Source organism: Chanos chanos, chromosome 7 (genome assembly GCF_902362185.1).
Source record: "Chanos chanos chromosome 7, fChaCha1.1, whole genome shotgun sequence".
NCBI classification, from domain to species: Eukaryota; Metazoa; Chordata; class Actinopteri; order Gonorynchiformes; family Chanidae; genus Chanos; species Chanos chanos.
The window spans coordinates 28138700-28159718 of NC_044501.1; the positions used below are offsets into that span (position 1 = coordinate 28138700).

The 21019-nt window shown below is 39.7% G+C and overlaps 4 protein-coding genes across 6 annotated transcripts; all 4 read left to right on the plus strand.

The window, feature by feature from the left end:
* The first annotated feature begins 777 nt into the window (after positions 1–777).
* On the plus strand, positions 778–3527 carry LOC115816996 (cytidine deaminase). Of its 2 annotated transcripts, none has more exons than XM_030780211.1 (5): positions 778–870; positions 1223–1333; positions 1430–1541; positions 1802–1859; positions 2797–3527. In XM_030780211.1, exons 1-5 carry the CDS (start codon positions 864–866, stop codon positions 2908–2910), a joined length of 402 nt encoding a protein of 133 aa, XP_030636071.1. In that variant the 5' UTR covers positions 778–863; the 3' UTR covers positions 2911–3527. The 2 variants fall into 2 exon arrangements, with proteins under 2 accessions (XP_030636071.1, XP_030636072.1); XM_030780212.1 differs by having other exon boundaries at positions 1243–1333.
* Positions 3528–3724: 197 nt separating this feature from the next.
* Positions 3725–6200, plus strand: fis1 (fission, mitochondrial 1). The gene is made up of 5 exons (XM_030780209.1): positions 3725–3770; positions 4202–4334; positions 4593–4669; positions 4759–4864; positions 5599–6200. The coding sequence occupies exons 1-5, from the start codon at positions 3726–3728 to the stop codon at positions 5697–5699; spliced, it is 462 nt and encodes a 153-aa protein (XP_030636069.1). The 5' UTR covers position 3725; the 3' UTR covers positions 5700–6200.
* A 3564-nt stretch (positions 6201–9764) lies between these two features.
* On the plus strand, positions 9765–11441 carry cldn15a (claudin 15a). Its single transcript, XM_030780205.1, has 5 exons — positions 9765–10109; positions 10568–10732; positions 10865–10946; positions 11088–11195; positions 11345–11441. The coding sequence occupies exons 1-5, from the start codon at positions 9893–9895 to the stop codon at positions 11439–11441; spliced, it is 669 nt and encodes a 222-aa protein (XP_030636065.1). The 5' UTR covers positions 9765–9892.
* Positions 11442–12723: 1282 nt separating this feature from the next.
* dnajc3b (DnaJ (Hsp40) homolog, subfamily C, member 3b) lies at positions 12724–20837 on the plus strand. 2 transcript variants are annotated; one of them, XM_030780194.1, is made up of 13 exons: positions 12724–13153; positions 14210–14320; positions 14762–14886; positions 15094–15168; positions 15467–15610; positions 15951–16132; positions 16471–16590; positions 16799–16904; positions 17195–17315; positions 18069–18201; positions 18547–18695; positions 19108–19269; positions 19446–20837. In XM_030780194.1, exons 1-12 carry the CDS (start codon positions 13069–13071, stop codon positions 19257–19259), a joined length of 1503 nt encoding a protein of 500 aa, XP_030636054.1. In that variant the 5' UTR covers positions 12724–13068; the 3' UTR covers positions 19260–19269; positions 19446–20837. The 2 variants fall into 2 exon arrangements, with proteins under 2 accessions (XP_030636054.1, XP_030636053.1); XM_030780193.1 differs by having other exon boundaries at positions 19108–20837.
* Positions 20838–21019: the final 182 nt, after the last annotated feature.

The following is a 21019-nucleotide window of genomic DNA, read 5'->3' on the forward strand; positions in this document are numbered from 1 at the left end:
CCCTCTGTGTCTTATTCCTTAGGAAGCTTCTGGGTCTACTCCATCTATCCTCCCAGTTCCTCCACGAACAGTGGAAAATACTGTCACAGGACTATGTATATGTTTGCCTTTTGGTTTAATAACTTGTGTTACATTTTCATGTTTTTAGTGTTAGTTTGTGGTGGTTCTATTCTCTTACACATGTGTGTGAGGGTACGAAACCAACCTCTGTTGTCACATAATGTGAAAACATACTCATAAGGTTGCTACGTCTGCTGCAGCAACACAATAAAGCATAACAAAGAAACAGTGATCATCTTGTTATTTCTCTACTGTTACTTCTGTAGTTTTTCCTCTAAAAACTATTTAAATTTAATCAATTCCCAAACGAGTCCTATACAGGGCAGGTGTGTCACCGTTTTACTTTAACCCGCTAAATTTGCGTCAGTCGTGCAATAAAATTTGAATATCAGAGTTTTTTCTGTTAAGGTTTTTAATACAGCAACAGTAACGTGATGCAATACATGACCAGTGTATATCTGCGCAACTTAAACTGAACAGTGTAACATCTCAGAAGCTAGACTGTTTTTGTTATTTAGGCCTACCATTCCCTAGTCATTACTGGCTGGCATCTAAAAGTTCCGTTCAGTCCAGATATGGGTTACATTGCTATTTAAGGGTCCTGGGAACTCATATGTTAATGACGCAAGCGTGCCTGACCAATGGTCAGTTTTAACCGACTGGGTCGGAAAACGTAAAGCACTGGTCTGCAAAATGCCTGAAGTGAACGGTATTCGCCTTTGATACTGTACAGTATAGCCTACGTATATATACATTTGAAAAAACATAGGGTTTTGCAAACAGCAGAAACTTTGGCGGTTAAGATGGCGGGTGAGTTTATAGCCATAACAGACAAAACTAGAACATGCAATGTTTGTTTCCGAAGGCATGTAGAAGATATACCAACTGAATATGCTTGGGCCGAGAAAGGACAAGCATGTCTATACGTAGACCTAATTTGAGCTAAGTTTACAGTGGCCTGCTTACTGTTTACAACGCTAGAACTGTGGGCTATTTGCAGAATATTTTACTGAATGACTTCATCACCCGTTAGACAGTCTATTCATTAGATGCACGTTTAAGTCGCTGAATTGCTAGAAGTGAGGGTGAAACATTAGCGGCTTGCTTTCCGGTTTTGTTTACTGTGAAGTTCTGTGTTTTGTTTTCCGTCGCACGTTTTAAGTAGCGGAACTTGTTTCCAAGTGCCTGCAAGCACGCGACATGGCGTATTGTCCTTACAGCAAGTTCCCAGTTGGAGCCGCCATTTTGACATCAGGGGGCGCTATAATCACTGGTAACTTTCTTTCAGTCCCAGACAGTTAGAATTATCGTTCAGCCCCGCTTTTTTGTGTTTTTCTACTGTATTTACATATTTGTTTCTCATGCTTAGGTTGTAATGTGGAGAATGCGTCCTATGGTCTCACGGTTTGTGCTGAGAGGACAGCCATACAAAGAGCTATAGCAGAGGGACACAGAAGCTTCACAGCCATAGCGGTCACTTGGTAAACTTTACGGATTTCAATATTAAGACCGTATAGCCTACCAACAGACAGTGCCATGGAATTATCTCACGTTTAATATATGTGTGTGTGTGTGTGTATACATATATATACATTTTTTTTTTTATCGTGGTCGTTTATGTGAGAATGTTAACCATTGCTTTTCATTATACTTTCATAAGATTGTTAAGCTGTTTTAATAAAACTCCACAACTAGTCTGTCAGTAATTTATAGTGATGAACAATTCGTGTTTTACTCCCAGTGATATAAAAGATCGTTTTGTGGGACCCTGTGGAGCCTGCAGACAGGTACTGGTGGAGGTGAGAACTGTTAATTTTATAGGCTTATATATATCACTGGCGGCTGAGTGAGCCGGGATCAAAGGAGGAACAAACCTCCCCTTTAAATCTATCTTTGATTTCAACCTGTCCCCGTTAATCCGCCTTGATTAGCAATAAAACTAACGATACACTGGATAATTAACACCAATCGCGTAAATAAATAGAAATAGTAAATAGAGTAGGCATAAACGATTAACAGTGGCATTTTGTGATAGAGTTACTGTTTTTCGCAATCTAGTATAGGCCTGAGTGCTAAACTTAATTGTGCATTGCACTCAACGCTGATGAATTATACAGATAAACGATCCTGTTTTTTTCTAACCTATAAATTTATTCTCAGAAACTGAGATCGATTTCAGTAACTTTATTTCCGGTTTTTATTTGGAATTTCTGGAATTTCGTAACACAAGAAAGCTACAGTGTAAAACACACTGAGTGATTATTTTTCCAATGGCATACGTATTCAGATACCTAACTGCCATCCTGGTTAAACAATTTCACGCACTAGCCTGTAGAACACAAGCTTCAGACAATCCACTGTGTTTTGCAGGCAGTTAATCGGCAGAATCTTGCAAATCAGACGAGCGCATTTGACATTAATATTCCCGTCGGCAGAGAGCGAAAGTAGGCTACAATTATCCACAAATTACAAGAACGTTTGGGTATAATGCTACACAGCTCAGTAAAGAGAAATAATACTATCACGAAATGACACTGGTATTCAGTTACTCTATTTGTGCGATTGGTGTTAATTATTCTGCGAACCGTTAATTTTATTGTTAATCAAGGCGGATTAACGGGAACAGGTTATTTCCACGGCTCACACATTTCCACTAAAAGACTACGGTTATCAATTGACCTGTCCTGTTTTTTCTTTTGTCATTTTGTTTGATAATATTCCACTCCCTTGTCTCAGTTTGGAGCAGACTGGGACATCTACCTGACCAAACCAGATGGATCCTACAAAAAAACAAGCCTGAAGGAACTGCTGCCTTTAGCCTTTTCTCCAGCTGACCTCACAAAGAACTGACACACACACACACACACACATTTTATTTGACTGAGGTTTAGTTAGGAATTTCCAGCCTTAGTCACAGGGATGTATTTGCACATTTAAAGAAATCTAACCCAACACTTATAAACGTGATCCAACTCAGCAATGACTTGATGGTTTATGAGTAGCTTACAATGCTGTTAGTAAACTTAATATATCATGTTGATTTTTGACTAGAGCGAGACTATAATGTGAGTTGGGTCCTCAGGAACTGAACCAAGTATTAAATGAATTTAAGTAGCTGTCCTTATACTGGTAATGTAACACTACCTCATTGCTGTCATTTGTAGGAAATATTATGTGTTTGGCCAAGAACAGGGAAATCATGGTCATTTCTGGTAAAGATCAATCATTGCACCATTCCCAGTTTTAAATCAGAGAAACACAAACACAGCATGGTTACGCCTTAGGAGTGGAGATTATCGATTGTATTCACCTGATCTTGCACACCATGAACAGTTCAATTTTAGTCAAAGATCTGATCCGTAGAACTGCTGTAACCCGTTTTATGCCTGCGTGTAGTTAGGATTTTGTGAACATAGGTTCGTATTGATAACACAGGATAGAGTTTTACACTGATCGATTAAACACTATTTAAAAGAAGTATCCAAATGTTGTGCCTTTTTTGTGACAAATTGTGGTTAATTAACACTCTCTTATACAAGGGGAATAAGGTGTCCTGCAATCATTTTATTTCAAACCGAGCCATTTATCTACGTGCTTTACGGTAGAAGTTACATAGCGAACTGTTTACTTCCGGTGTGGTATGAACAGAGCTACTTCCGGGAACAATGGAGGAGGTTGTGGCAGATACAGTAGCCCCTGAAGACTTAAAGGTAAATAAGATTAGGAAATTGTTTTTATTTGTATCACGTTACAATATACGACGCGGCACAGTTTCCAAACACCAAGATGATGTTGTAGGGTTATAACTGTTATGAGCGTCAAGGCTGTACGTAACACCAACTCCCATAAACATACACAATAAATGTCTGCGAATGTTCCCGAATGATACCATGTACACGGAGATTAATTAGATAGATTTGCAGGTGTCTCCTCACAGTCTCAGAGCTCCATGAATTATATCGTTACTACAGTCTTTGATAAACAAACTCGTTAATTCTAAGATATATCGCATCGACTAAGTAGGTTATCTTACCCAGAGCGCGTGACCATTACATCATCCCTTTATTGAACGGCGTTTAATTTAACAACGTAGTGCATACTATTCCATTCACAATTCTTCTCAATTTTTATGTTCACACAGAAATTTGAGAAAAAGTACAATGCTGAACTCGTGAAAGGAGCCGTTTCCAAGGAAACCCAGTTCGAATATGCATGGTGTTTAATAAGGAGCAAATACACTAACGATATCAGAAAAGGCATTCAGCTATTGGAGGGTAAGTATGTGTGAGTAAAAGCGACGGAAGTAGTATAGTCTATATTTAAACATACTATGACCTAAGTTCTATCATGTGTAGCATTACTATTATAATAATGAATTGGGTTGTTTGTATGTGTGTGTGTGTGTGTGTGTGTGTGTGTATGCGCGTGTTACAGGAGTGATAGGTGTGTGAAAGTAATATTATGGTCATAACCATAACACCATCAACTTCAAAATGATGACTATAGTCTCTTAATATCACTTGTTTCGTTAGAGTTAGTTCAGAAGAGCACAAAGGATGATCAGAGAGACTACTTATTCTACCTGGCTGTCGCCAACTACAGACTAAAGGTGAGCTTCTAAAGATGACTTCTACTTTGTAACTACGTTAGCGTTTTTTTAGTCTCCCACACACTACCTGACATCTGTCTGTTGCTCAGGAGTATGAGAGAGCCCTAAAGTACATCCGCACACTGCTCAGACAAGAACCGGGAAATAAGCAAGCCCTGGAGCTGGAGAAACTCATTGACCGTGCTCTGAAGAAAGGTGAGAACAAAGGGCCCGTGTGAGTGCGTGTGTGAGTGTGAGTGTGAGTGCGTGTGTGAGTGTGAGTGTGAGTGCGTGTGTGGGTGGGAGGGGGTGGCGGTGGGAATCTGACAACGACTGAATGAAGACTTGTGATGGTCAGAGGGTGCAGACTTGTCCATCTCTTCCTTGGCTGATCTACATTAGACACATACTTGTTGTATCTGACCAATCAGCAGCTTCAAAGCCTGTTTCAGCGGCCAGTAGATTGTTTCATATTTGCTCAGTAAAGGAGAACAAAGGAATGCAAAAAGGTTTCTATTTTTTGTTTGAAAACTGAAAACATGATGTTTCTCAGAAAGGAACACAGAATGAATGTGCTGTACAAAACAAAGGAGCGATTGTTATAGTCACTGAGTCACTGAGACAACAGTGATGCATAGTATATCATGAACTGAATTATCTCTGTCAAGATTTCAAAGAAAAAAAAAAAGATAATTTGACAAAGAAGGAACAGCAAACATTGACAAAAAAAGTGCCTTACAGCATCAGTAATGATGCCTTATCGTTTTAGGTTTAACTAAAGCATTTCACCACTCTTTGGGTATCAATGAATTGGGTTTTTTTTGTTGTTGTTGTTTGTTTTAGCCATGACTAAGTCATTGACAGATCTTCAGATAGTTCAGTCAGATGTTTCAGACTGCTTGGGAATGCTAGCGTCTGACAACCAGAATAAATACATTTCTGTTTCACAGACGGTTTGGTTGGCATGGCGATCGTTGGAGGTATCGGTCTGGGAGTGGCCGGATTGGCAAGTCTTATTGGATTGGCGGTAGCCAAGACAGCCAAGTCTTAAAAAAGGAGACAAGATAAATGCAGGTTTTCCCAGAGTAAGGACTGGCTCACTATCATCCAATCAAAGTTCAGGAAAGCCTGTGGTGACCATAGAAACATATTACCACAGGACCCGTGCCATCTAGCTCTGTTTTTTCTTTCAGTGGGATTTTTTTTTCTTCAGACTTTTGGCCTTGCTTCCTCATATTTTATTGAATACTGTGTTGAAGTTTGTGGTTTTTTTCTGTTACCCCAGACATTATGTTGAATAATGTATTCCAACTGAATGATGAATGATTAATACATAAGGATTTCTGTTTTTTTACATTTTCTACTCACATCCTTAGGTTTGAACAAGGGAATTCTCAATCAAAACACAGTTTAATGGTCAGTTTGGTCTTAGTCTATAGATTACTGATGGTTTAGCACCTTAGACATTTAGTTTTGAGTTTACATTTTGAAACTTTAAAAATATATATATGTACAATAAAGTTAATCCATATATTGTGTATATTATTTTATAATCTTAACGTGTGCTTCACTTGATTAAAAAAAATGCTGTTGTGCACATGAGAGTTGGGTCTGTTTTTTTTTTTTTGCAGTGTGTGTCATTGTTTTCAGCTTCGTTATCATTGTATGAGTGTGTGTGTGTGTGTCTGTGCTTTGTTGGTATATCGCTATGTCTCGTCCTCTACGTATCCCTGTGTCTCGTTCCTCCTTCCTCTCTCATTTTGTCACTTAAGATTTTTTTTATGATGTTGTTTGCTGAATTTTGCAAATGATTTAAAAGTCAAGGTTGACAATACAGTGACACTGTTTGTTCCAATTACTCATGAAGGAGATCAGTGTTACAGTGTAAAACATTGCTATAAAGCACACACACACACACACACACACATATGTATTTGTGTTCCATCTATGTGATTCATCCACGGCTTAGTTTTTACCATCTTCCTTGAACAAAAATGAAAATCTTGAAACTTTCCTAGGCAAAATGAAAAGAAACAACATATCCCATTTTAGCGTTTATACAACCTGCATCACCTTTCACAGTGTTGGGTTTGCATACAGATATCATTAATCTGTATATTAGTCAGAATGTGTGATGCAGATGCGTGCACACACACACACACACATGCATAAAGTTCTCTGGCACAGTGTGTACTAGTCCACCATCAAGGTCTTCCTGCTCCAAGTGTGTTTTATCATAATCTAGTACTTGTAATCACACATGATTTCAAATGCACCCGACCAAATCGTCAAACGACTGATTTATACAATGTCTCTACTGTAGGGGCACGTGTATGTCCAACATGGTTTTATTGTTGGAGACCTTGTTGTTACCATCCTTTATGAGTCTAGCTGTTACTCATTAACTCAAGTGAAACCTATGATAAAAAAAGTTAAAACATCAGCTTCTCTCCAGTGACCTTACAAAATTTATTCAATTTACTCATTGTACATGAACTGGACAGGTAGATGCTGGTAGAGTTTGTTAACAACGTTTCAGTTCGTCTGCAACGCTCGATTGTTTGTAATGCTAGTTTGTTTAGAAGGTTTGATATTTGGTGAAATTAGATGAAGGAACACGAAGTTACATGGGAATTGAAACACTGAAAACCTTGTATAGCGTAAGTGCGTTAGTGAGAAAAATAGGTTGGTTTGATTAGGGCGTAGAAATAAATAAATAAATGTCAGTGTTATTGTAATATTATTTGGTTAATGCAATTATCTTTTAATCTCTTGAATTGTTCTCAGCGCTTTTAAAAGGGACAAAAACCTATAAAGACTCTTGTAATGTTGTACCCTTTCTGGGAATTTTCAGACAAAATGATTAAACAGTGTTTTAAGAGTAGTTAGCTATAGGCCTATAAAAAAAGAAAGTTTACCTGGCTTTGCACAGCAGTGGGGCGTCAACACAACTATAAAGTTTCCAAAAGAGTCATAAAAACCAAGCTATGGTAAACAATCCCATCATAAAAGCGACCTTTAACACACTGTCGAGTCCATGTCTCCGGTCTCAGATACTGGTAGAGTTGTGCTACGGGGAGGGTTGGATAGATGTCAAGGCGGAGGTCTCGGGTTAGTTTGTCTTTTAGCGTATTATGTTCAGGTTTAACACAAACAGGGGTGAGGGTGATTTTTTTAAACAATTTTCTGGGTCGTTGAGCTGTTTAAACACAAACAGTTCATAAAAAAAACACTGAGTCATTAAATATCAAATAAACTATTTGAGATGAAAATGGTGATTTTGCACCCCCTCCCCTTATCAGTTATAGGTCAGTTATAAGCAATTTGATTTGAAGTCTTAGTATGTTACTCATCATTGATTTTTATCATGTCTTTAACTTACGTTTCTGTACAAAATAATTATATGTGAAAATAAACGTGAAACCGATTAGTGAATAAAGTGAAGTAGAAATACTGGGAAATTATTAAAAATTACTCTTGATTTCATAAAAATGGTGTTCCATTTGAGCGGTTTCTAATTTTGGACATGATGGTCAGTGCTTTTTTTTTGTCCATGTCCACATCCATTTGTTTTTGTGTTTGTTTTGTCTTCTTCTTCCTCCTTTCCTTTTTTTGACCAAATCCATTATCAACACTAAACTATTCCAAGTGAAAGTGCATTTTTTGAACTCACCTTCAACAACAAACAGTTGCCTTTTGATCACATCAGGGTGAAATACAAAGCAAATCAACCACAGCTATTTCTCTTTTCTTGTTCTTTTTTTTTGGGGGGGGGGACTTAAAATGCTTATCACTCAAGGCACAAGGAACAGAGTCTCTGCCATTTCATGGTGGTAACAGGTTTTATAAGTCCTTCCTTGTTCTGTGGATCAATTTTAGAGAGGCTGTTGCTGACCTTTGCATGCAGTTGTTAGCTATTTTAAGAACACCTGATCATTTAAATCCTGTTCGGTTAACTAACTAGTTTAAAATGCCTTTTGGTTTCTATGCAGCGTCTTTATCTGCTTCCCGCTGAAAAACACAAAGGGGAAGGTTCGGTGCAGATGTCAGTGGCTCCTAATGCATCTCAGACCGCTTCTATGCATTTTGTAGATGAATAATCTTTTTTCCTTGATTCACGGTTAGGTTTAGGCCAGATATATTCAGAACAAATGAACTTTTGGACATTATCCCTTTACTTCTGCTCCTGTGAAACTCAAAATACAATTCAAATAAAACTCTCATAAGGACAATGTCTTCTCTCCAATGGTTATATGATATTACTTCATTGGACAGTGCAATTACTGCAATTATGCAATCAAAGTGATAGGGACTAACCAGAGGAAGTGCACAGTCATGCCAGTGGGAGTTGGAGCCGACTGCAATCCAGATCGAAAACATATGAGGGTTTTCGTGATTAATTTCTCACTGATTGAAACTTTGCATTTACAAAAGCTGTGATGGGGGTAAGACAGTTTTTGGGATGAAAGTCAAGGTTCTGCAGGAACTGAAAGGTCACAGTTACCATTTTGTTTAAGGTTTGGGTTTAGGGGTGGAACATCTTTCATTACATGTGTGTCTGTCAAGAGGCTCTGAGGTAATACGTTTGTAGAGGTGTTTTAAATAAATCATCACAATTAAAAAGAAAAAGTGGAAGGACTGGACATCACTGTTATGGAAAAATGTTCTTCTATCATAAGTATTTTCCCAGAATCAGTTAAAGAAGCACCCGTCTATATGGCTACCTTCAGGAAACACCCGAAACCAAACTAGCGTTGTAATGTATTTAATTAAAGAAGAAAAACAGAAAATGAGCCAAAATACAGCTCTCACACACGAGCACTCAGCCTGGATTTGGTTAAACGATGAAGGTCATGCTACGAACGAACATTGGACTTTCGTGACGCCCATTCTCCAGATAACCACCTGTCGAGTTTCAGGGTGTTAAATTTGAAAAAAAAAAAAGGGTGCTAGAAGGTGCTCGGGAAGGGGAGGTGCAACGAAGATTATAAAAGATTGATCTGCTGCCTTGACACAGAGTCACTTATGGTCAGACAATTGTTAACTTTCACTCTCCGAACTCCGTTAGTTCCCTGAGGTGAGCGCTGGAGGTGCACGCGAACTCGATGCCTGGAGACTGGATATGGTTATTGCTGACAAACTAAAAGAAAAGTGCGATTAATCGTGGAAAAGACGAGCTGGTCTAATTCAAAACCTTCTCACGGATAGAAAAAAATTCACTTCAAACAAGTCACAACGTCAAGGATGGATGCGATTGTTGAAGTTGTGGCTCTAATCCTTGGATTTCTTGGATGGGTAATGGTTGGCGTGGCCATACCGAACCGTTACTGGAAGGTCTCTACTGTTGATGGGAATGTGATCACTACCTCAACACTGTATGAAAATTTGTGGATGTCTTGCGCCACCGATTCAACTGGGGTCAGCAACTGCCGTGATTTCCCATCTCTTTTGGCCTTATCTGGTAAGAATTACCTTCTGTGAATTTGTGTTCTCTACAATGAATATCATTTAGCTTAGTAAAGGAGCTCTATCTGCAATGGTCTGGCCACGCTGAAAAAGTACATTTCATGATTTTATTCTTCTGTTGCACAGTTTCACACGTGGAATTACGTCACGTATGGGGACGATTAAAGTCCACAAATGTAACAATGTTCAAATAATGTTTTCTCGCCTGTGGCAGAGTTAATATGAGAACTATTCAAAGAGTAGGCCTACACAACATTTGACATGTGAATTTTATTTGTTTTATTTATTTATTTTAAAGGCTTTCGTTTGAAATTGATCAAATTTAGACTAGACTACAGATTCAGCGCGAACGAGAGAGGTTTAGGCATAAAATGTAATATACTGGTAAACAACTGGAATATTGGTATTGGAAAACTAATGCTGAGAATGTTCTTCTCTCTTGTTCCTTTCTAGGATACATACAGGCCTCGCGGGCGCTCATGATAGCATCTGTTGTGTTAGGGACATTCGGACTGGTCGCTACATTAGTTGGTATGCAGTGTTCAAAAGCTGGCGGTGACAACTACGTTCTCAAGGGCAGAATCGCTGGAATTGGGGGCGTTTTTTTCATTTTGCAAGGTAAACTGGTTCAAGGGAACCAAACACAACGGAAAATTAGTCTGGTGACCCGAATGAAACAGTCAGTCATGAGCTGTTTCCTTTTCTCTCTCTCTCTCTCTCTCTCTCTCTCTCTGTCTTTTTAAACCAAAGGCATGTGTACGATGGTATCGGTCTCATGGTACGCATTCAACATCACCCAGGACTTCTTTAATCCTCTCTACCCCGGGACCAAGTAAGTCCAAGTCTTTCACGTTCAAATCTGTCGAACTGCTGCCCCCTAGTGTATATTATAATGAATAAAAGCTACATGTCACTGTAATTTTTGTGATGATGGTGTTAATGCATACTTGACTGTTTGATGTGCATTTTTTAGATATGAGCTGGGTGAAGGGCTGTACATCGGCTGGTGTTCAGGGACACTCGCCATCTGTGGGGGAATTTGTCTACTGTTTGCCTGCAAATTTGACACTGAAGAGAAAGCGTGAGTTCTTTGTCCTTTCTCTTTTCATGTTCATTTAACTGATAGTATATGGATATACGTATTGATTATAGTCATTGTATGACATAATTAAATGCAGAATGTTTCGTAAATTGAGCCCTTACTCAGTGGTCTTTTATGTTGTCTTCCAGGCCCTACCCCTACAATCCAGCCAGAGGTACTGTGTACTCAGGGGCAGCATCCAGAAGGGATGCCGCGAGCACTTACAGCCGAAATGCTTATGTCTGAAGGAGCGCATGAAAACAACAACAACAACAACACAAACACACACACACACAAGCTGGCTAGGGGTGTTCAATTTAATGTCCACATGTTTAACAAAGCCCCTTCTTTTTTCTGAAAAGTATCTGTTGACTGTTGACATTGTATCTTACAATACTTATTAACTGTATCTGTTTAAATATGTAAATATTGAGAATTGTACATATTAGATTATCGAGTGTAGACTTAGAGAGGTGGATTAAAAATCTTGAGTCTTTACCGTGCAAATAAAGCATTAGTCTTGTTTTACAGAAATCATAACCAAATGAGTGAAAGAACTACAACAAAGCATTCTGGCAAGAGGTGGGGGAATTTCAGAAAGCGGGTTTAGTGAAAACTCAGAGTTAGTTAACACAAAGTAGTACACCTCCTAACAGAAGAGCCCTATGGCTTCACTCTCCCAGCAAAACAAAGAATAGCCCCCAACGAGTTACTTATTGCCTGTGCACTGTTTACTGTTTTATGTTAAATTCCGAAAAGTCTTATCTTACGTATGCCTCTTATTCTCGATGACAAGCCTCTCGGTCTACTGTCTTTCGTGGTACTGTAAAGAGAGATTTCTGATCTTGTTGTACAGGTTTAGTAATGTAAAGAAGGGAAACAATGTTCTTGACTACGCTGCAAAAGATTTGATCAACGTGTTGTTCTAATCAAAAAATTCACGTTTGCCTTACATTAGCACAAGATTTTTTCATATTACCCCTTTTTATTTTGACGCACATTTTATTATTATCACATATGGATCAAGGTCAAAAGAAGCGGATTCATACCCTGATGATTCTCTGGAATTCATTCGTTCACTCGTATATGATATTCCATGTAATGTCGTATTTGACAAACGTGTTTTGTTAATGTCATAAAATAAATAAAAATCCATCATTAAAGAGTTCGATGTTGTTATTTACAGATCATTTGCATAATCTCTGCTCAGTTAAAATATTATCAAACAAAGAATAATTAGTCTATAATTACCAGTGATTAGTCTAATCACTGAGAGTCGGTTGTCTAATTGGAAATATCCCCAGAGAGGTCTAGGCTTCCCCGTCCGTCACCAAGTGCGCTGCCTGACCATAAAAGTACATGGGAGTGTCGTTTGAGTCTGTGTTAAAATAAGCAGTCCAATGAAACGGGACCACGTTCTTTAGCAAACACGGATGTTTGCATGTCCAGGGCAGCCACTCGCTGCGTTGTAATGTAGGGCAATTTGAACTACACTCCCAAACGGGGCCGAGAACGGGAAGGGTTTGAAGTTTCGCTTTTTAAGCGCAAAGTCAACACCTGTCAGCAACAGTCACTGTCACGCCAAGTCAGGAAACCTCGATCAAAAGTTTTTCATTTTCTCAAGCAGCGGAAGACCCACTGGGCTGTCAAAAAGGATACGAAAAGGCTTATCGGAACTTTATCGCACATTCTTGTATTCAAGTCGGAAATATTTCAACTCGGACCCTGTACACACATCTCCTTAGCCAAAAATGGCTAGTTAGCTATCGCTTATCCACAACGATGAGGTGATCACTGTGATCGTTTACGCGTTAATTGCACTTTACAAGTTTTTTTAATCGTGAATCATACAGATATAACCTGGAGTGCTGTCATGGAGCCGGGACGACGTAGAGGTCTGAGCAGCGTTCTGTCTTCTCTCTCGCTTCTGTGCGTCGTCCTGGACTTACAATTGGATGGTAAAATTGTTTTTGAAACTAGAGAAAGGATGGGCTTTCGGGTCTGTTTATTATTACTGGATAACCCTGGTTCAATATTTTACCGTGCGATTATGGCTATTTCTGGAAAAAACGTCTTGGATGCAGCATCTCTTTTTGTCCAGCCAGTAAGCCGCACACCAAGCGCAGAGAATTGCATGTCCAGTGTCTTCACTCAGTATAGTCGGTGATGACTACGATCACTGGCAAATATAGCTAGCCTATTTTTTATCGACAGGAAAATATAAATTTGAAGTGAAGCAGTATCGCGTCTTTGTGCAGAACGTAGTAAGGTCTAATTCATGGTTCAACACAGACTCAGCGCGTGATTGTGATTAGTAGTAACATACTCAGTGACGCTCGTATGTGTGTATAATGTACCAGCATGTAAAAAACCCCCCCAAAACGGTAAAGAGTCGCTCAGACATGAATTCTGATGACTGAAGGAAGAGCTGAAGTTCTTTGGAGTCGAATGTAGATAAACACACCACTCCTAGCCGCGGCTGAAAAAAACAGACTAGTGTTATTATCTTAGGAGTTATAAAAAAAATGTGTGCCTACTTCTTGTTTAAGCGGCTTCTTCTTGGTAGCTTACACACTGGGCTTTACTACTGATCTGTGAATGACTGTAAGAAATGTAACATAACCCCAGGAGCAATAGTACTTTACTGTGGCCTACCCTTACTGAGAGGAAGAGCTGAAACACGTTTCTGCTCAGTATTCAGATTTTACAGTTTAAAACATATACCCAGAAAAACATCTGTGGCAGAGAAGGTGTGAAGAGATTGTGCGAGAAATCAGTGACAAGTGATTGAGAAGCCTTGCCCTCTGCTTTACATTTGTTCCAATTTAAGTCTCCTACTTGTTCTGGGAGATACACATTTATTTGGTTATCAGATGTAAAAAAAAAAGTTTTGTTTAATCCTAAAGCTCCTTTAAAAACAGGAGAGGGAGAGGTAGTGAGAGGGAGAGGGAGAGAGAGAGAGTGAACTGTCTGATAGGAGCATCATACATGGTTCATTCCCTTCTATGTTCCAGGTGTGTTGGGTGCGACCCCTGTCGAAATTGAACAGCACCTGGAAATGGGGCGGAAACTGCTTGCAGCTGGCCAGTTAGCCGAGGCCCTCTCTCACTATCACTCCGCAGTGGGTAAGACAACACACACGCACACACACACAGCCATGTAAAGATGTCTAAAATTGTTTGAGTAGTTGAACTGTGAGCAAATTAGTGGGACAGTTTAGGGTTGGGTTTTTGCTGTCGTAGCCTGAGGATGTCCCAGCCTCTTGTCTAGTTGAATGTTCACTCTCATTTTCCCAAAAAACATTCAGTCATGTATAGGAAATCAAAACTTAAAATATCTGTTAAGATGTGACAGCCATATATGCAACAAGCAAGATAAAAATGAATAGATAAGAATTTCTTTCACTTTCCTTTACAGTGTGCATAAATTATTTATCACTGTCTCAGAGAACAGACTGAACATACACTAGGAGTAAATGGATACTGAACAAGCAGAGTGCCATAATGTGCTGTAGTCCTGAAACATAAAGCTGACTTTACAGTATTTTAAAATGTTTTCTTTGACAGAGGGTGACTCCAAAAACTACCTGACCTACTACAAGCGAGCGGCCGTGTACCTGGCCATGGGCAAATCCAAATCTGCCCTCCCCGACTTGACCAGAGCCATCGAGCTCAAACCAGACTTCCTGGCTGTGAGTTCCCTCATTAAACCTAAACACAGAAGCATCCAGTACATATGCAGAAGGACCAGCAATACTACATGTTTGTTAGCAGTTAACATTACATCTGTTGGTATTGTCAGAGGTTGAACGTCACTGATGTACATTCTTCTTGTTCGTGTGCGTGCGTGCGTGCGTGCGTGCGTGCGTGCGTGCGTGTGTGTGTGTGTGTGTTTTCAGGCCAGACTGCAAAGGGGCAATATTCTGCTGAAACAGGGAAACATTCAGGAGGCTAGGGAAGACTTTCAGGCAGTGGTGAGTGTAGTTAAAATCAATTTCTTTCCTCAATCGCATCTCTCACAACTTTCCTGCTTGTATATATTAGAACTTTTCTGCTGGTACATATTCTTAACTGTGTGGCAAAGCCAGGAATAACTGCTGTTGCTGTTACTCTGTTGCCAGCTTGAGTGTGTCCTGTAGAAAATGGATTATTCTGAACCTACTATTCTGTTCTGTTCTATTCTCTTGTATTCTATCATTTCTGATCCTCTAATGTCTGAACCTATTTTTCTGCTTCATTTTCTTCCTCTGTCCTCCTGTTCCTCCTCTGCAGTTGGACCGCTCCCCTCAGCAGGAGGAAGCACGAAAACAGCTCCACAAGACAGAGGAGCTGGAGATGCTCCAGGAGGAGGCGCATCATGCATATCATACCGGCGACTATGCCGCCACTGTACATGTTTTGGAGCATGTGATAGAGGTGAGTTTCTGTTTTTGAAGTGAGACTTTATTTTTAGATGCGCAGCCTTCCATGTTTTTTTTTTTTTTTTGCTTCTGTGTTGGTGAAAACATTTATTATGAGTGGGTTTCCAAGCAGAAGTTTGGAGAAATGTTTCCAACACTTGTCTGTCTGCTGAAATGTCTTCCCTTTTTCTGAACCGACCTCAGAATGCCTTCTCTCTCTCTCTCTCTCTCTCTCTCGCTCTCTCTCTCTCTCTCTCTCTCTCTCTCTCTCTTTTTCCCTCAGCTTCTCACTTTTTCTCTCTCATTTTTATTAATGTCTGTATGTTCGCATGATTTTTTTTTCTCTCTTTCCCCAGCTTTCTCCATGGGACCCAGATTCCCGGGAGCTGCGGGCGGAATGCTATATCCGGATGGGCGAACCACGGAAAGCCATTTCAGACCTGGCTCCAGCTGCTCATCTCCGCACAGATAACCGAGCAGCTTTCCTGAAACTCAGTCACCTGCACTATAACCTGGGAGAGCACCAGAACTCACTTAGGTACAGACACAGACACACAAACACACCCATACATGCATACACATTCATACGTATATATGTATACACACAGACACACACACATACACAAGCACACACACTCACAAATAAACTATTTGTGGGTTTCTCCCACATTAAGGTTCAAAGAGTTTGTTTTGTGCTTACAAACTGCATTATATCTTTAGAGACGCTTGTACAGAGAGATTTGAACATTTTTGTGGAAACACCAATTATTTATAAAATAGGGTTCCCCCCCCGACTGTGGATTTGTCCAAATATTTTAACCCTGTAATTTCTTCCTTCAATTTAGTTCCTGTCTCTTTCTCCTTCTCCCTTTTCAGTCAGATCCGCGAGTGCCTGAAGCTGGATCAGGACGATAAGGAATGTTTTGCCCATTACAAACAGGTGAAGAAACTCAGTAAGCAGCTGGATTCGGCCGAAGAGCTAATCGAGGAGCAGAGGTAAAGGCGAATGACAGTCTCTGATTTACATACGTGTATGTATGGTTTCTGCATTCATTAAGACTTTCATATCCTGCCACAAAAGCACTTCTGGTGACGAGAAAGGATTCGCGGGGGAGAAAAAGAAGGAGAGCCGAGACATAACGGGTGCAAAACGGCTTGTTTCCATAGGGTTAAATGGACTGATTCTCTCTGGTTGTCATTCCAGGTATCAGGAGGCGATGGAAAAGTACGAGTCGGCGATGAAGACAGAGCCGAACGTGCCTTTCTACACCAGCAAAGCCAAGGAGAGGATCTGCTATTGTCTGGTCAAGGTTAGGGCCTCTCCAAAACCACAGGGGACTTAAGCAGTTCACTTTTTCATCTGAGGAGATGAACTGACAGAAAATTGCTTAAAGTCTGAAAGTCTTGTAAAGTTTTAACAGAAAACAATGTTTTATAGGCCTTAATGAACGACATAAAGCTAGTAATAAAGACAAGACTGAGGAAACGTTCAGTGTTTGATCTTTTAGGGGGGTTTTGGCAGAGGGGGTTGTTCCAAAGTCTTTCTGTGCACGATTTGAATCAGGTCATTGTCACACACGCTTTCGTTCCTGCCCCCCAGAGTAACCGCGCAGAGGAGGCAGTGGATGTGTGTTCGGAAGCCCTCAAGAGAGACCCCCAAAATATCAACATCCTTAGGGACAGAGCAGAGGCCTACATCCTTTTACAGGATTATGAGAAAGGTACATAAGTTTCCTGTCTTCAGTTAATGAAATCTAATATCTATGTATGTATATATATATATGTGTGTGTGTGTATGTGTATATATGTATGTATATATATATGTGAGTGTGTGTGTGTATAAAATATCTCAAACAATGCTGCTGTGTGAGTGTGTGTGTATATAATATATACAATATAAAATAACTCAAACAATGCTGCAGTTAGAAAGAGTGCAACAACAGCAAAATACAGTGTAAATGTACCTAGTACACTTGGCTATAAGCTATAAGGTTGTGTGCTCTAACGAAACTTATTGTCTTTGTTTTGTCAAATTAATACCAAAAACAACAGTATACCTGAAGAAGTTGTGTCTCTGAAACCATTTTTATTGTAGAACTAGGTAATGAGTTCTGTGGCCAACACTGACTTGCCAGTTTAGCACCTCTGTTTCCCTTCTGACATTTACAAAGAACTGCCTGCCCATATGTACTTACACGACCTTTAAATGACCTTTCAGAACACACGCTTCGTTCTTCCCGCCCACTCTGTTCTGTTCAGCACCTTGATATTATTCTTAGGTTCTCTCAGTGACGGGCAGTGTTTCAATTTTTGCATCATTGTTAGGTGGATTTTAATTGTCTGTGGTCTGGTTTCTCATGGAAATACTTTTTTGCGATTTGAAGTAGTTCTGATGGTGATTGTGTGTGTTCCTGGTTGGATGAGTTCAGGTCTGAATTAAACAAGACATGTTTCTTTTCTTTTCTTTGCCTCAGCGGTGGAGGACTATCAGGAGGCTCGCGAGTTTGACCAAGAAAACCAGGAAATTCACGAAGGTCTGGACTGTGCACAGAAACTGCTCAAGCAGTCACGCAAACGGGACTACTACAAGATCCTGGGAGTAAGCAGGTAGGGCACAAGAGGCTCTCCAGCAAACATTTCCATCAAACAGTTCATTTCATTCGCTAAACTTGAGATGGAGAATTTGTCAACCTGACATACTTCCTCTGTTATTTATTTGGGCCCTTGCATCTTTTACGTGAGCACCACTGAGTATGTTCTAGAACGCTGGGGTGCTTCCACTCATTGACCTTCTAGATGCTTCAGAGGGCTGGTTTTTAGTAGCGTGGATTGAACGAAATTTCTCTTTCAAATGACTGGCATGGCTAGTTCTCCCCCAAAAGGATCCCAGTTGTTAATATCCACTTTATTCTCTTTCTCTCTCTCTTTCTCTTTCTATCTATCTGTCCTCAGGAGTGCCAACAAACAGGAAATCATTAAAGCGTACAGAAAGCTGGCACAGCAGTGGCATCCAGACAACTTCCAATCTCAGGAAGACAAGAAAGAGGCAGAGAAAAAGTTCATTGACATTGCCTCTGCCAAAGAGGTTCTTACAGATCCAGGTAGGAGCACAGAAACACCTGTCAAAAACCAACTCGACGACGTAGGCTATTTCCAAAATGTACTACACTCTCAACTTGAAAAAAACGTAGTATGTCGTCATCCTTTAAATTTTAATTATTATTTATACACTCTCTCCAATCCGTGTTCATGTTATTATTTGTTTATTTATATTTTTGAACTTCTACAGCGAGAGTTCTCTGAGTATAAGCTGAAATGGAAAACAGTGGTCAGCTGACATAGATCCATGGTCTAAACTTTCTGAAGTGGAGTGACCCCAGAACCAAAGATAGTAGTAGATAAATGTGATGCGTAAACATGGAACATTTAACGTGCTGAAACGGAAAAAGTGAAGTGAGATGAAAGGAAAGATCAATCTGTGTTTTGTTTTTTTTTCCCCCTCTCTATTGGCAGAGATGCGTCAGAAGTTTGATTCAGGTGAAGATCCATTGGATCCAGAGACACAGCAGGGAGGTGGGGGCGGCGGGGGACACGGTTGGCCGTTCGGTGGATTCAACCCGTTTGAGTCTGGCGGACACTTCCACTTCAAATTTCACTACAACTAATGTGGTCAAGGTGAGAGACGCCGACTGGTGACCGCAAAGGACAACAGGAAACGAAATGGATCAGGAAAAACCCATGAAGGAAACCGTGGCCGAAATAACATGTAATTCAGATTGGAGCTTTTTTTTTTCTGGGGGGTGGAGCTTTGTTAAAGGGGATACTCTGAACTCTGATACTTGACTCTACAGGCTGTCGTGGACCTCGCTGGGAATGAAATTAAAATATGATCTGAACTGGTGAGAGTGCCGGTGTCTGCTGTAACCTGACAAAACAAGGAAAACAAACACGCGGTCAGCAACTCAAGAAGGAAATACGGCCAAACCTCTTTGCAACTCGACCCTTTTTCTCTCTGCAGTAGTGCTTTTTGTTTTGTCTTACTTCTTACATCGGTGCCATTTTATTTTGTCTTCAAGTCTTTTGAAAATTGCTTTGCTTTTTCTTCTAGGTTTAAGATAAGAGCCCTGTAAAGAAACAAGGGCTACATTTTAAAATTATCTGATATTAAATGTTCAGACAAAGAGAATACCGTTTTTTTTGCATAATTACAGTCTTAACACTCCAAGCCAAGGGTATCGATATATCTCGATATTTGTTGCACATAGATCTTTCTGTTCACTGTTATTGCTGTTGGTTGCCTTGAGAGAGTTGTCTGAACTGAGGGTTTTTTTTGCGGGTGTTTTTGATTGTAGTTTTTTGTTTTCTTCTTTTGTTAATTTGAATACCTTTTCTGGCACTTTTTTTCCCTCTGTCTCGTTTCTTGAACAACAACCACTCCCAACTAATTCAGTCATGTTGTTACTGACAAAAAAAAAAAAAAAAAACCTTCTGCTAAGTCAGAGCTAATGTGAGCATACCACATATGATGAAGATCTTCAGTGATAAACATTTTGGGTTTAATTAATTTCTGGTAGTCGGTTATCTGAAGTTACGATACACCACAGACTTTTAAAGTATGGCTATGGTAAAAAAAAAAAAAAAAGGCGCAGTTTTATACGTTCCCAACCCAAACTGATGTACCAGTCTCAATGATGCAACCAGTGTCTCTACAGAGACAGACAAATTATTCATCAAAGTGACATGTTAAATAAAACAGTAAATAATATTTCAAAACTTAGCAAGCTGTTATGCTTGTGTTTCACAATTCTCATTGATAAGGTTGGGGATTTGATAAAAAACAGTATAAACATAATTCCAAACACTTGTTTTGTTCTCCTTTAACAGTTCATTTGGCTGTTCGAGCCAAAGAAAAGACAGTTGGATTGGAAGATATCTGAGAATGAGAAAATAATTCAGTGATCATATTTTAGAGTTTATTCTGTAAGCAGTAACCATACTTAAAAGCATTGTGGGGTTTTGGGGGGATGGGGGTGTTAAATTTTTATCAGTAGGCTGTTACTGGTGGGTTTTTTTTTTCGTTTTCTTTGATGAGCTGTGGTGTAAAGACACCAGTCTTCCTAGCTTTTCTGAATGAGTTTTGTGTGGGGTTTTTTTCTTCTGTTTTTTGTTTGTTTGTTTGTGTGCTCTTTTTTCAGCCAAACTGGGTCATCTGAAAATGTTCCAAAAACAGACTGTACTTTAAAAATAAGAGAGAATGTTGAAAACAACTTGTGATTTATTGTGATTCTTTTCAGCGTTGTTTCCTTATTCCATTTACATTTTTCCTCATTATCTACAATATCTAAAGTTACTAGGCTCCTACTGCACCATGATTCTAAAAAAGAAGAAAAAATGACACTTTTAGTGGGGCGCGGTTGTCCTGCTA

Coding starts and splice junctions, on each gene's coding strand:
- LOC115816996 (XM_030780211.1), top strand. Junction 1,334..1,429: donor AGGGGGCGCTATAATCACTG/GTAACTTTCTTT, acceptor TCTCATGCTTAG/GTTGTAATGTGGAGAATGCG. Junction 1,860..2,796: donor GCAGACAGGTACTGGTGGAG/GTGAGAACTGTT, acceptor CCCTTGTCTCAG/TTTGGAGCAGACTGGGACAT.
- fis1 (XM_030780209.1), top strand. CDS start 3,726: ATGGAGGAGGTTGTGGCAGATACAGTAGCCCCTGAAGACTTAAAG. Junction 3,771..4,201: donor TAGCCCCTGAAGACTTAAAG/GTAAATAAGATT, acceptor ATGTTCACACAG/AAATTTGAGAAAAAGTACAA. Junction 4,865..5,598: donor TGACCGTGCTCTGAAGAAAG/GTGAGAACAAAG, acceptor TCTGTTTCACAG/ACGGTTTGGTTGGCATGGCG.
- cldn15a (XM_030780205.1), top strand. CDS start 9,893: ATGGATGCGATTGTTGAAGTTGTGGCTCTAATCCTTGGATTTCTTGGA. Junction 10,110..10,567: donor ATCTCTTTTGGCCTTATCTG/GTAAGAATTACC, acceptor GTTCCTTTCTAG/GATACATACAGGCCTCGCGG. Junction 11,196..11,344: donor TTTGACACTGAAGAGAAAGC/GTGAGTTCTTTG, acceptor GTTGTCTTCCAG/GCCCTACCCCTACAATCCAG.
- dnajc3b (XM_030780193.1), top strand. CDS start 13,069: ATGGAGCCGGGACGACGTAGAGGTCTGAGCAGCGTTCTGTCTTCTCTC. Junction 16,905..17,194: donor TCTGCTATTGTCTGGTCAAG/GTTAGGGCCTCT, acceptor CCTGCCCCCCAG/AGTAACCGCGCAGAGGAGGC. Junction 18,696..19,107: donor AGAGGTTCTTACAGATCCAG/GTAGGAGCACAG, acceptor CTCTATTGGCAG/AGATGCGTCAGAAGTTTGAT.